Source organism: Lolium rigidum, chromosome 2, assembly GCF_022539505.1.
Source record: "Lolium rigidum isolate FL_2022 chromosome 2, APGP_CSIRO_Lrig_0.1, whole genome shotgun sequence".
Taxonomy (NCBI): Eukaryota; Viridiplantae; Streptophyta; class Magnoliopsida; order Poales; family Poaceae; genus Lolium; species Lolium rigidum.
In genome coordinates, this window is record NC_061509.1 from 133,891,660 (window position 1) to 133,903,699 (window position 12,040).

At 45.2% G+C, this 12,040-nt stretch overlaps 1 protein-coding gene across 1 annotated transcript; it reads left to right on the plus strand.

Moving 5' to 3' along the window:
- Window positions 1–671: 671 nt before the first annotated feature.
- LOC124690128 lies at window positions 672–7,949 on the plus strand. Its single transcript, XM_047223560.1, has 7 exons — window positions 672–697; window positions 798–944; window positions 1,035–1,230; window positions 1,416–1,502; window positions 4,703–5,071; window positions 5,456–5,606; window positions 5,796–7,949. Exons 1-7 carry the CDS (start codon window positions 672–674, stop codon window positions 7,694–7,696), a joined length of 2,877 nt encoding a protein of 958 aa, XP_047079516.1. The 3' UTR covers window positions 7,697–7,949.
- Window positions 7,950–12,040: the final 4,091 nt, after the last annotated feature.

Sequence of the window (12,040 nt, forward strand, 5' to 3'; positions counted from 1 at the left end):
TACTCCTGCATCACCTTGACCCAGTACACCTTGCCCTTTTGTTGGGCGCCATTAATACAGTTATGGCAGATCACCAGCCACGCGTGACACTTGTCCTTGTCATCGTTGAATCCTTGTGTCCTGTGGCTCTCCCCTTCTTCTGGGTACCATCACCCGTGGTGAGGACATGCCATGTTGGCGCGTCCTCATAGTCGTCAACGCAGACGGTTGTTGCCTGCGTGGACTGGGTGGAGAATAGCCGTGCGGCATCGATGTCCTCTCCATCTTGCGTCGGTGGCCACTGATCATGCGGCCCTGTCCCGGCCCCGGCGTCCCCAACGAAGCTGCCGCCGTAGATCATGGTCTCGATGTCGCTCTTATTGCGTCCATTCCAATAGGTCTACAAATCACCGGATGTCAGACGCTTGACGCACGACAAACCCACACAGTGAGAGAGCTAACGTACTCCATCATAAGTTTTGGCGACACTCAGCGCGACCGCGCAGCGTCCGCGGAGACGCAACCCTGGCACATATTTAGGCCAGGTTTATGTCGCCGCGGATGGCCCGGTCACTTTGTGTCGCCCGCCGGAGCGAGGTCCGAGACGTATTTTCGGTCTCCGTGGACGCAAATGGTCGACCGTCCGTTTGCGTCGCCCCGTTGTAGATGCCCTTACAGATTGATTGACATATATGGGCTGGGCTGGATATGATAACGTGTAAGGGCCCCATCAAACATCTCTTCGCTGCACCTTGGTCCTTGGCTGGCCTATCCATTCCCGAAGTCCCAAAAGTTATTATAGACTGAAAAAAAAACAGTTCCCCAACTAACCGCGGAAGCGCCGACGAATCAACAGACTTCGAGATGGCGGCGGCGGCTCCTGCTCCGGCTCCGGCGGCGGCGCCGGCGACGGGGAAGCGGAAGCGGGATCTCTCCGAGGACGACGTGTACCTCATCCTCCACAAGTCCGTCCTTCTCCTCCCCCTTCCCGTGCACCAGCCGCTGCCCCCCAATTTCACCCTAGGGTTTTAGCGCGCCGCTCGATCTTCCCGCAGGTACTCGCCCACTCAGGTCCTGACGGTCCTTCAGGAGGTGTCGCAGCACGCGGAGAGGAGGAGGATCGACTGGAGGGCGCTGGTCGCCAAGACGGCCACGGGGATCACCTCCGCCCGCGATTACCAGATGCTCTGGCGCTACTTGGCCTACGGCCACGACTTCGTCGAGCTGGTCGACCAAAGCGCCCAACCTCTGGTTCGAATTATTTTCACAATTTCAACTAGCTTCCTGCTGTCCGTTAGCCAGGATCCTCCTGCTGACGCACTGTTAGATCCTAACACCTACTAGCATTGTTACAGGAATTCATTTAGTTCCACTGTTGCTTTATCTTAGTCTGACGGTACTCTGGTTACTTATGTTTCCCTGATTGATGACCGCAGGGCGATGAGAGCGACTTGGAATGTGAGATTGAACCCTCTCCTACCCCGAGCAGCGAGGCTCTAGCCGAGGCCTCAGGGTTCGCCAAGGTATCGCTTTTTTTTTCCGTCACAAGCAATATATTTCTGTACTGAACATTATATGATTTGCTTATCACGGCATTTACAATGTAATGTGCTTAGGGAGATGCTTAGAAAAATAACCAGGGTTTTTGCTTAAGCACTTGTGCTTATATATTTATATAAGGAAGGTGCTTAACTAGCCACCTCTCCTATAGAAATAAGCATTGCTGCTTATGAAAATGTCTGGTTCATTTATGTAAGCCTTCTCTAAGCACTTCCCATTGTACATGGCCTCAGATGCTCATTCTGGATTTGGAATGCCAAAATCCTAATTGTCTTGTTTAACGCCTTTGCCTTATTTATATGCATTCTTGAGCTCCCCGGTTATATTAGCTATTTAGCTGTCACGTAGAGGGTAATACGCCCAAACCCCTGGACCGCAAGATGCCATCTTTGCTGCTAGCCGCAGGGCTCTCTCCTGACTCCACCTTCAAGATCGCCAAGTTATGCGCATGGGTCTGCTGGTTGATGTCGCGGATGGATCTGAATCTGATACCAAGTTGTCACGTGGAGGGTAATACACCAAACCCCTGGACCTCTGTAGCGCGACTCCAGCCGTGGAGGGGTTATCGCACAACAGAGGCAGAAGAAGAAGTAATGTGGGCTGGGGAGATAATAGATCTGATTCTTTATTTGATTTCCCATAAGGGTCTAGGGCAGGCATAAATAGCCCACGTGCATTACTTGAGGCCTACGGCCAGAATCCTAACAAACTTGGAAAGTACTAAATAACTTGGAAACTAACTCTAGAGACACGATCCTCTTAAATTAAAAGGATATAGATTGATTTCCTACGATTTGCTGCACCAACTAAAGCCTTCACGTGACATTAGCTTAGACACCATCAGAGTAGTTGGTGTTTGCATTTTTTTCTTTGGTTCTATGATCAAACATATTCAGAATTGAGTGCGAGATGTGCATGAAATTTGGTTTTGGCATCTGGTTAAGGTCATTGTGTCCTATTGCGCCACAAACCAGTATTTGAGGGCATGCCATGTAATTTATTATTGGCTTGTCTATGCAGACCCTTTATTATAATTTTATCCAGAAGGATTTGCAAGGTGTGACCTACTTGGGTTACTTATTAGTAATGCTGTTGTGCAGTAGGAAGTTCATATAGTGAACGTGTAACTAACATATCCAACAGAGGAACCTGCCATCGTAAAAGCGTTTAGGTGTTGTCAAGCTAGTCCCAAATCTATGGAAGTACATGTTCCAGTCCTTCATAGTACCTTAAGTGAATCACCGTGGATTTTGAGCAGCCGGACTCAGCGGTGACCGGCACGAGTGGCGCTTTGACCACAGCCACGTGCCCAGAATGCTGCAATGGCATGAGTTTTGCCGCCAAGAGAACTTCTGGCTATGTGTCTGCGGTTAGCGCTGAGTTGAGCTGCCCAGGACTCACGTTCACTCACTTAGCGTGCGTTTGGTTGCAGGAATCTGTTCAAGATTAGTGGGATTTACGGGGTAATCTGGTATGATTCCCGCGTTTGGCATATGCTCTTGGAATGTTAGTTAGGAATTCTAGATTACCATGATAAGCTCTCAGTTGTTTGCGCTTTGCGGCATTAGGATTTCATTTGAAACAGGTGCCTATCTTAGATTGCTTCCAACTCTGGAACCCATCGACACCTCATTTATCTTCCTAAAAAAGCCAGACCTTCAATATTGTTTTGATTCAGACATAATGATTGAATTGTATTATTTTGTGAAGGACATCATGTCCATCCAATTTAGGACCTCGCTCATCTAGGCCTACATCACTAATAAAAAATTATTCGACCAAGGGTGTTGAGAAAATTCAATCCGTTACGTCTTGCTATTTTACAACGTGACCTTGACATGATGCGTGCAGCCAATTCGTTCTCACATCGTATTATAAACAATACGATTATATCTTCTGTTGGAATTGTCGAGTTTCTGTCATAGACCGATAATAGCCCCAGTGCCCTACTTCGGGATTTATTCTGTGTAAGTTTGTAAGGCATGTATTAGTCTACATAATATATTCTCGTTAACAGGTTAGAATTATTTTCTTAGCAGTTCTGATATAGCTACCCAACAACTCATCTTATGTTATCTCATTCCCATGTTAAGATTCCTAGGAAATCTCACATTCCTTTCGATCTGGTTTTCTTAGAACCAAACCTATCTTAAGCTACTACAGGGACTAGAATGCGCACTTCAATAGAATAGGACTAACTTCACACCCCTTCAATACTTCAAGAACTGCTGATGCAGTTTATTCTTCAGTATGAACCTATATTGAAGATGATTGATGCACAATGATGGCTCTGCTCAAAAGCTTGATTGATGCCTTGTTATCAGATGGGAAATAAAGCTTGTTGTTTAACCAGAAAGCATAGGATAGTGAAAATGGTTCGTCTGTATGAAAAGTATTATGAATTCGTTAATGAAGATTGAGTTCTTACGGGAGCTCCAAGTTTCTTGTTTTATCGAGTATAGTGTTTCGTTTTATTTTATTTACTAGATGGACTTCCTAGAATGTCACAGAATTGCAAGTTTCACTCTATCAAGTTTCAAGAACTAGTAGCGTCTACAGAAGCTGATTGATCAACCAATTCTGGAACTGCAACTTTGAATCTGCCTCTATCTTTATATGCAGCAAGACAAAAGGGCCATACTGTTTGCCCCCTGTGGTTACAAAAGAGTGTTAACCATGTTCGTCCCCTCCAGTTACGGAAGAGTGTAGCCTACAGGATATGTGCAGTTCAAACTCTGTATGGGCAGTCAAGAATCTTTTTGAACATCTGAATCAGGAAAATGAAAATATAATCCTAGATTTTTCTTGAAAATTGCTTTTACTTATAAATGTATGTATTTCAACTATACTACAACTGGAAGTATTACTCACAGTTTTATTTGAATGTGTACACCCAAATGTAGTTCTTATTACTGGCTAGAGTAGTCTATAAAAAAGTGTAAGGATTTGTTAACATAAAACAGTTCTTATGACAGTCTTCTGTATCATTTAGTTTACAGAAAAGACAAACCTCTAGTTTCTTTAGCAATTTCGTATATTATTTACAATGTCAATTGTCGTGCAATCGTGCCATGTACTATCTGCTGTATTGCATATTTGCACTATAATTTTCTTGATATTTAGACGTGCACAATGACACTTGATCCTGTTATATAAACTGCAGATCTTAATGTATGGATCTTCACGTGAACAAGCTTCTAGTCATCGTGCTAACCCAGAAGTTGCGGTGCTAAATACTCCAAATGAGAAGATACCGCGTGTTCCATCTGACAAACAGCTTGGTCAGAGTCACCGTCTAACAAATGGTACAGGTCCAGTTTCCAACTCAAAACAGGCATCCTATACAGGGTTATCTCTTGATCCTTTTGATGGAAATGGACCTCACAAAAAGAAAAAGAAGCCTAAACCATGGTCGAAAGAGGAGGATGCGGACTTAACGACTGGTGTACATAAGTGTGGTGAAGGAAATTGGCATGACATTCTGCATAAATATAGCTTTGATAGTGCAAGAACTGCTATTCAATTATCTCAGGTAACCCTGTGGTCACCTTGTAAATTGCACACTAGCACCTGTTATGATGCTGCAGTTCATCCTTGTTTACATACGTGTAATTTTAACAAGTCACCCCAACTTATGGTAAATTGGTAAAATGCTTTACAAATATGCTAAGATAAGTATGCAAATACTCCAAACACATGTGCTTCTTGTTGCAATTGTTATATTGCTGTGCTTGTAATCCATTAGTCAATATACAGGTTCCATCTTCAATCTTACCGTGCCTGTTTGATTAGTTCTTATTTGCATGTAATTGCCTTATAATAATATAATATAATGATTAGCATGATGTGACATTCTTGTCCCCATGCACATTTTTCTCTGTAGAATAGTAGTAGTAATGTATATTGCTCTTTTCAGAGATGGGCAGTAATTTCCAAGCGTCAAGGAACAACCAAGCCTGTTAACGCTAAACCAGCTTCGAACTTTGATATAAAAGCTACTCAAAAGGCATTTTCTATGGCTCTTGGTATGCCTGTGCGGAGGCCTGGATTATCTGCATTAAGAACAGGTATTTATAAAATTCTTGTACATTGTCAGTAAATCTCTGTCATTCAGAATAATGCTTCTTTGCTGAACTATCGACAGCTCAAACATCATATAGCTTCGTTGCATATCTCACCATCTCAGATGTAATTCTATTCTGGCAATCTATATCTCGTGCTAGCCTTTTGGTGCTCATTTAAGCTTTTTCGTACAGGAATTTCACAACAAAGCACTCAACATCATGCTCCAGTATCTGGTACTGCAACAGCTGAGTTAAAATCTGCAACATCCTCTTCATCACTCCCATTGCCAGTACCAGTGCCAGTCTCAGCCCCCGTGCCTGTGCCAGTTCAAGTGCAGATGCCACTTCCTCAGGTGCAACAAGCTCCTGCCCAAGTTGCACCCTTAAGAGTGTCAAATACTTCAAACAAGTCAAGAAATAACACGAAGAAGCAAGCTGCACAAGCAAATCTTACAAATGCTCCTTCCTCGATACAAGCTGCAGCTATTGCTGCTGGTGGACGAATCGCCACACCTAGTGTGGCCACAAACTTGTTGAAAGCTGCACAATCTACAAAAGCTGTGCATATAAGATCTCGAGGAACAGGATCTTCGAAAACTTCTGCAAGCTCCAAATCATCCACTATGGCTGGTGAGTCTGGGCCACAGCCTGGTAGTGCTCAACACCCAGAACTTCCAAATTGTAGTGCCCCGGCACCATCTCCTTCTGTTTTGACTACACAGTCAACTGAGCAAGTTAATGTTGTGCCAGAAGTTGCAGGAGTTAATCCCCCGGAACAATCTGCTAGTGCTAATTTGTTGGAAGGTGATAGAACATTGAGCACCACACCAGTGTCTGGCCCATGCGACAGTATGGAGATCGACGATGACTCCACGTTCTGTGTAGTCACGATGGAGGACTTGTTTCCTGAAGATGTGAAGCAGCCAGATATTGTAGACCCCAAGGCTGAGGAGATCATAGATCCCAAGGCTGAGGAGATCATTGATCCCAAGGCTGACGACATCATAGATCCCAAGGCTGAGGACATCATAGATTCCAAGGATGCTGACATGCTGGAGTTTGATCGCTTTGTTGCCCAAGGATGCTTGGGTATAGATAAGAGCATAGGTGTCAGAATTGCTCCTGGAGCTCAAGCTGCCATTGCCAGCCAGAAGAAACAACCGAAACAGTTACCCACAGCTGGGAAAAGCATCCCTATTTTTACAGCAGCAACCATGAAGAAGACCAAAACTCTAGGTTCGCATGGAGCGACCTTTCCACCGACAGTCACCTCTGGTGGCCTTGTTGGCACAGGCAATGCTGGTGTGCTGAGTAAAGCATTAGGGGGGCAACCAACTGGTCCAGGCACCGCAGGAAAACAAAATAGGTGCCAAGAAATTATGTCCCAGAAGCAGCATGCCACGAACTCAAAAAGTAATGGAATGACCAAGATTGCGGCTCCTGGCGCTGGAACACCAGCCAGGAATGCGGCTTCGAGCGCTGGAACACTAGCCAGGAATGTGGCTCCCGGCACTGGAACACTAGCCAGTAATGCGGTTCCCGGCGCCGGAGTACCAGCCAGGAATGTGGCTGGCAGCGCCGTAGCACAAGCCAGGAATGCAGCTCCCATTGCTGGAACACCAGCCAGGAATGCAGCCACCGGCACCGGAGCAGCAGTCAGGAATGTGTCTCCAGGCACTGGAACACTGGCTAAGAATACGCCTCCCGTTGCCGGAGCAGCAGCCAGGATCGTGTCTCCAGGCACTGGAACACTAGGTAAGATTGTGGCTCCCGGCGCTGGAGCACCACTCAGGAATGCGTCTCCAGGCACTGGAACACTAGCTAAGAATACGCCTCCCGGCGTCAGAGCAGCAGCCAGGAACGTGTCTCCAGGCACTGGAACAGTAGCTAAGAATTCAGCTCCCGCCACTGGAGCAGCGGCCAGGAGTGCGGCTCCAGGCACTGGAGCACTAGCTAAGAATACGGCTCCTGCGACAGGACCACCAGCTAGGAATGTGGCTCCCGGCACTGGATCGCCAGCTAATCGCCAATATAACCTGGTGGTGAAGGTGAATAACGGGGCTAGTAAGGGGAATCCACCAGCCAGCAAGTAGCCAGGCTAACATGGTAAATGTTGTAATAATGCTCCTAGGAACCGCGCACATCTGTTAAATGTGAATAGGGTCTGGCACTAGGCATTCATTTGCTCTCTTCCTTTCCGAACCAAGTACTGGAGGAACACATTAGATTGGATTGCTCTTATCTTTGCAGTACCGCCAGTAATTAGCATACTGTATATTTGTTTGCCATGATTCTTGCATCCTGTTGGCCTTTTGGTTTGTGGAACTGAGACGTTGATATCGCTGTGGTCTGTGTGTGCACGTCAAGATGTCCCATCTGCATGCTGGACGTTGATGTCTTCATTGCATGTAGACTTTGCGTTGGACTTGTAGAAGATATACGTGTATGTGCGATTTAGCTGTATGGTGCAGGTGTTAACCACCAGGTCAATATGAGGTCGAAATAACTCTGTTTAGAGCAACTGTCGCTCGTATACATGGTGGTTGCAGCCTGGACCATCAGGTGCAGTAGTGCCGTACCACGTGTACTGACGTTGTTGACAATTGGCACATACACTTGGTCTGCTCATGGCCTGTAGTTTTCATGCTTGCTATCGTGTCGCTTTGAGCGAGACACTGATATCTTGCGTGGAAGCAACCAGAAATCTGGAACTGATACACAGGAAAAACTTGTATTTTCATTTGAAGTGAAGCTTTATAAGTACAACGAGGTGGCAAACACTGATGGTTAGGTTTCTTGTGGTGGAACCAGCTCACCTAGGTTCAAGTCCTAGACTTAGCATAGGTGTTTGCATTTACTTGGATTTATTCCAGGATTTAACCGGCACTATGCTTTCAGTGGTAGGTGACGTAGAACTCAAGTTTAGCTGCCTGACGTAAACACTGCGTGGGTAGCAAATGCGTCATTGCAGACAACAAGCGCGTATGTGGTACACTAACTAGCCACTCGACACCCAAGTCGCGCGCCCTCCTCCTGCACCCCAACCCTGCCGCGGCGTCCGCCTCGCCCCTCGACGTTGTCGGTGCCACCGATTGGCCCACTATCGATGAGTACCCGTGAATGAGTGAGACCACATGCTTTGACTAGATATACAAGTTTTTGCAAAACGTGATTGCGGTGTTCGACAAGGTTTACTGGAGAGAGCCAAATTTTACCAACATTGCATGGTTGTTGTAGATCAACGAGGCAAGGGGGTAGTGGGGATGATTTGAATCATAGAATATATGCATTGGGAGTGAAAGTATTGTTCCTTAGCATGGCGGTGGCAGTATAGGAGGCATGCGGAGTGATGCACTGTTATTCTTGAGGCACTGCTTCTCACAAGATCTATGGATTTGACACTCTTTCTTCGGCATGGCAAGTTCCCACATTGACATCAACATTCTCCAATGCTCTCTGGTATTCCCAGGTTTGTAGAAGGCAGTACGTGATCCATTGATTCACTATGAGATCAATGGAAATGCATACAATAAGCCCTAATATGCAGTTGATGGCATCTATCATGACTGGTCCACATCTGTGAAGACAATATGTGCACCGGAAGAAGAGAAAAGGAGGAGGTTTGCTAAGAAACAAGAGACTTGTAGGAAAGATGTAGATCGGACATTTGGTGTGCCTCGGTGGGCTATTATTCATCACCCCGCTAGAACATGGAGCGTTGAGACTACGTGGAAGGTGATGACTGCTTGTGTGATCATGTACAACATGAAAGTTGGGGATGAGTGTAATAATGACCTCCATGATCAAGGGTGGCAATTTTAGGGTGAGCCGATTAAGCCGCATACTGGGGCATCATGGTTTGAGGAGTTTCTCCGTATGCATCATGAGCTCCATGATCGCCACATTCATGATCGACTTCAAGCGAATCTAATTGAGTATCAGTGGGCATTAACAGAAAACGACTAGTCATGCCAGCTCCGTTTATTTGCTTTATTGTGAACTATGTTATTTATTTGGTGGACTACATTGCCTCTGAGCTATATTGTTTATTTAGATGTACAACATTTAAATTAATTTGGCTGCAACATTTTTTTTCATTCATCATATGTTGGTTAATTGGGTTAAAATAAGAAAAGAAAAGTTCAATATGTTAGGGTGGATCAAATATGTCTTGCCGCTAGGATGTCTTCAAGTGCGTCTTCAGCTGCGGCCTCACCGCCCCCATCGCCCAAGTCGGTGGTTCCTCCACGACAACAGCCACCGGCCATCCATAGGCGTAGCTCACGCCATGCTATGGAAGCTGATGGGGCGAAGGCGACGGATGAAGATACCATGACGAAGGCTATGCGTCGCAAGGCGGCGATAAATCTCGACCCATGTGGTATGAAATCAAGTTCCAAATCTTTTTTACCTTTTTCGGATAATGTGATATCGTCTAAACTTGCTAGTGTAGGGGTCAGTTTAGGATCTAATAAAAATGATATATCCATTTCGGCTACAGCTTTGAGACATATGGAATTTGACAGATTAAAGGTCAAATCCAAAGTTTCAGCTAAGTCGGAATTCTCTACACAGGATGAGGAAGAGCTGAGTGCCACATTAGATGGTCAGCTTCTTACTCATCTAGTCGGAGAGGTAGCGGAGGTAGATTTGGATGAGATGATGCTAAGTTCTGTTTATGATCTTAAAGCATCTAGTCGGAAATCCAAAGCTAAATCTGCTTCTAAGAAATCTAATTTTTCTTCTAAGGTTAAATCCACAAAATCTACAATGGTTGTGCAATGAATGGTATGTTCTCGAATAGCAGAGGTCTTAAAGACTTGGCTAAACATTTACATATCGCGGATTGTATAACGGATCATTGTTTAGATTTTGTGGGTATTTCCGAGACCGGGAAACGAGATTTCTCTGGGAGTCTTTTAAACCGCATCTCTGGTGGGGTTGACTTCTCATGGTTCTCTCGTCCTCCTCGTGGACGCTCGGGTGGCATTTTACTGGGCGTCAGGACTTCTACTATGGAAGTGTTGGCTTGTTCGGAAGGAGATTTTCATATAAAACTTCACATCCGCAACAAGGCCGACAACTTCATATGGAGTCTAGTCGCGGTGTATGGTGCCGCCCAAGATGAGTTCAAGGCTGCCTTTCTACGTGAATTGGTTAACCTTGCGAAAGATAATCCGTATCCTATAATCATAGGGGGGGATTTTAATTTGCTAAGGTTTTCTCACGAGAAGAGCAGGGGTCGCTTCGATAGCCATTGGCCTTTCTTATTCAATGCTGTCATTGACAGTCTGGATTTGAGAGAGGTAGAGATGGTTGGTCGACAGTTCACTTGGGCGAATAATCTTCCCGAGCCTACATATGAGAAACTTGATCGCGTACTGATGGATCCTAATTGGGAATTAAAATTTCCTATGGTCAGTGTACGCGCTCTTCCTCGCATTGTAGGTTTGTCGGATCATGCACCCATACTATTAACGACCGGAACACCTAGAACACAAAGTAAAAGCCAATTCAAATTTGAACTGGGCTGGTTACAACGTGATGGCTTTTCGGATATGGTTAAGCGAGTATGGGAGAGACCTGTTGCTGGCATTAGCCCCATACAAAGGTGGAATAATAAAATTCGCGCTCTGCGAAAACACCTTGGTGGCTGGGCAAGACATGTAGCAGGGATTTTAAAATCTGAGAAGTTACGCTTGACAACATTGATTGATGATCTGGAAGCTCTTGCTGAGACACGGTTGCTATCAACGCAAGAAATTGAACTTAAGAGTCAATATAATGCGCAGATGGCCTCCATGTTGAGAGAAGAGGAGCTGAAATGGTATCAACGATCAAAGGTACAATTTATCCTGGAAGGAGACTCGAACACAAGATACTTCCATTCTGTCGCTAATGGCAGACATAGGAAGAAACTTATTCACTCTCTTGTTCAGGATGAGGGTACGATTGTTGGGCATGAACAACTCAAATCCTACATCACTAATTATTATAAGGATCTTTTTGGGGAACCAGAAGAAGGAACTTTCACTTTGGAAGAATCCAGAATTCAGGATATTCCCCAAGTATCCGTGGAGGAAAACGCCTTTCTTACGGCTCCTTATTCTGAGGAGGAAGTGAAAAAGGCGGTTTTCTTAATGGAGCATAATAAAGCACCAGGACCAGATGGTTTCCCAGCAGAATTTTATCAAAATTTCTGGGACACAATCAAGATGGACCTTCTAGCTTTGTTTTCTGCATTACACGAAGATCAACTGGAATTGTTCCGTCTAAATTTCGGTGAGATAATCTTATTGCCAAAGGTTATGGAAGCAGAACGGATTCAACAATACCGTCCTATCTGCCTACTTAACGTGAGCTTTAAGATTTTCACAAAAACCGCAACTTTAAGACTTAACTCGGTTGCTGATCATGTTGTGCGACCGTCTCAGACG

What these genes read in the sequence shown, in the direction of transcription:
- LOC124690128 (XM_047223560.1), top strand. Translation starts at nt 672, where the DNA reads ATGGGCTGGGCTGGATATGATAACGT. An exon ending in CTGCTATTCAATTATCTCAG is followed by an intron (nt 5,072 to 5,455) that starts GTAACCCTGTGG and finishes TGCTCTTTTCAG; the next exon opens with AGATGGGCAGTAATTTCCAA. An exon ending in ATTATCTGCATTAAGAACAG is followed by an intron (nt 5,607 to 5,795) that starts GTATTTATAAAA and finishes TTTTTCGTACAG; the next exon opens with GAATTTCACAACAAAGCACT.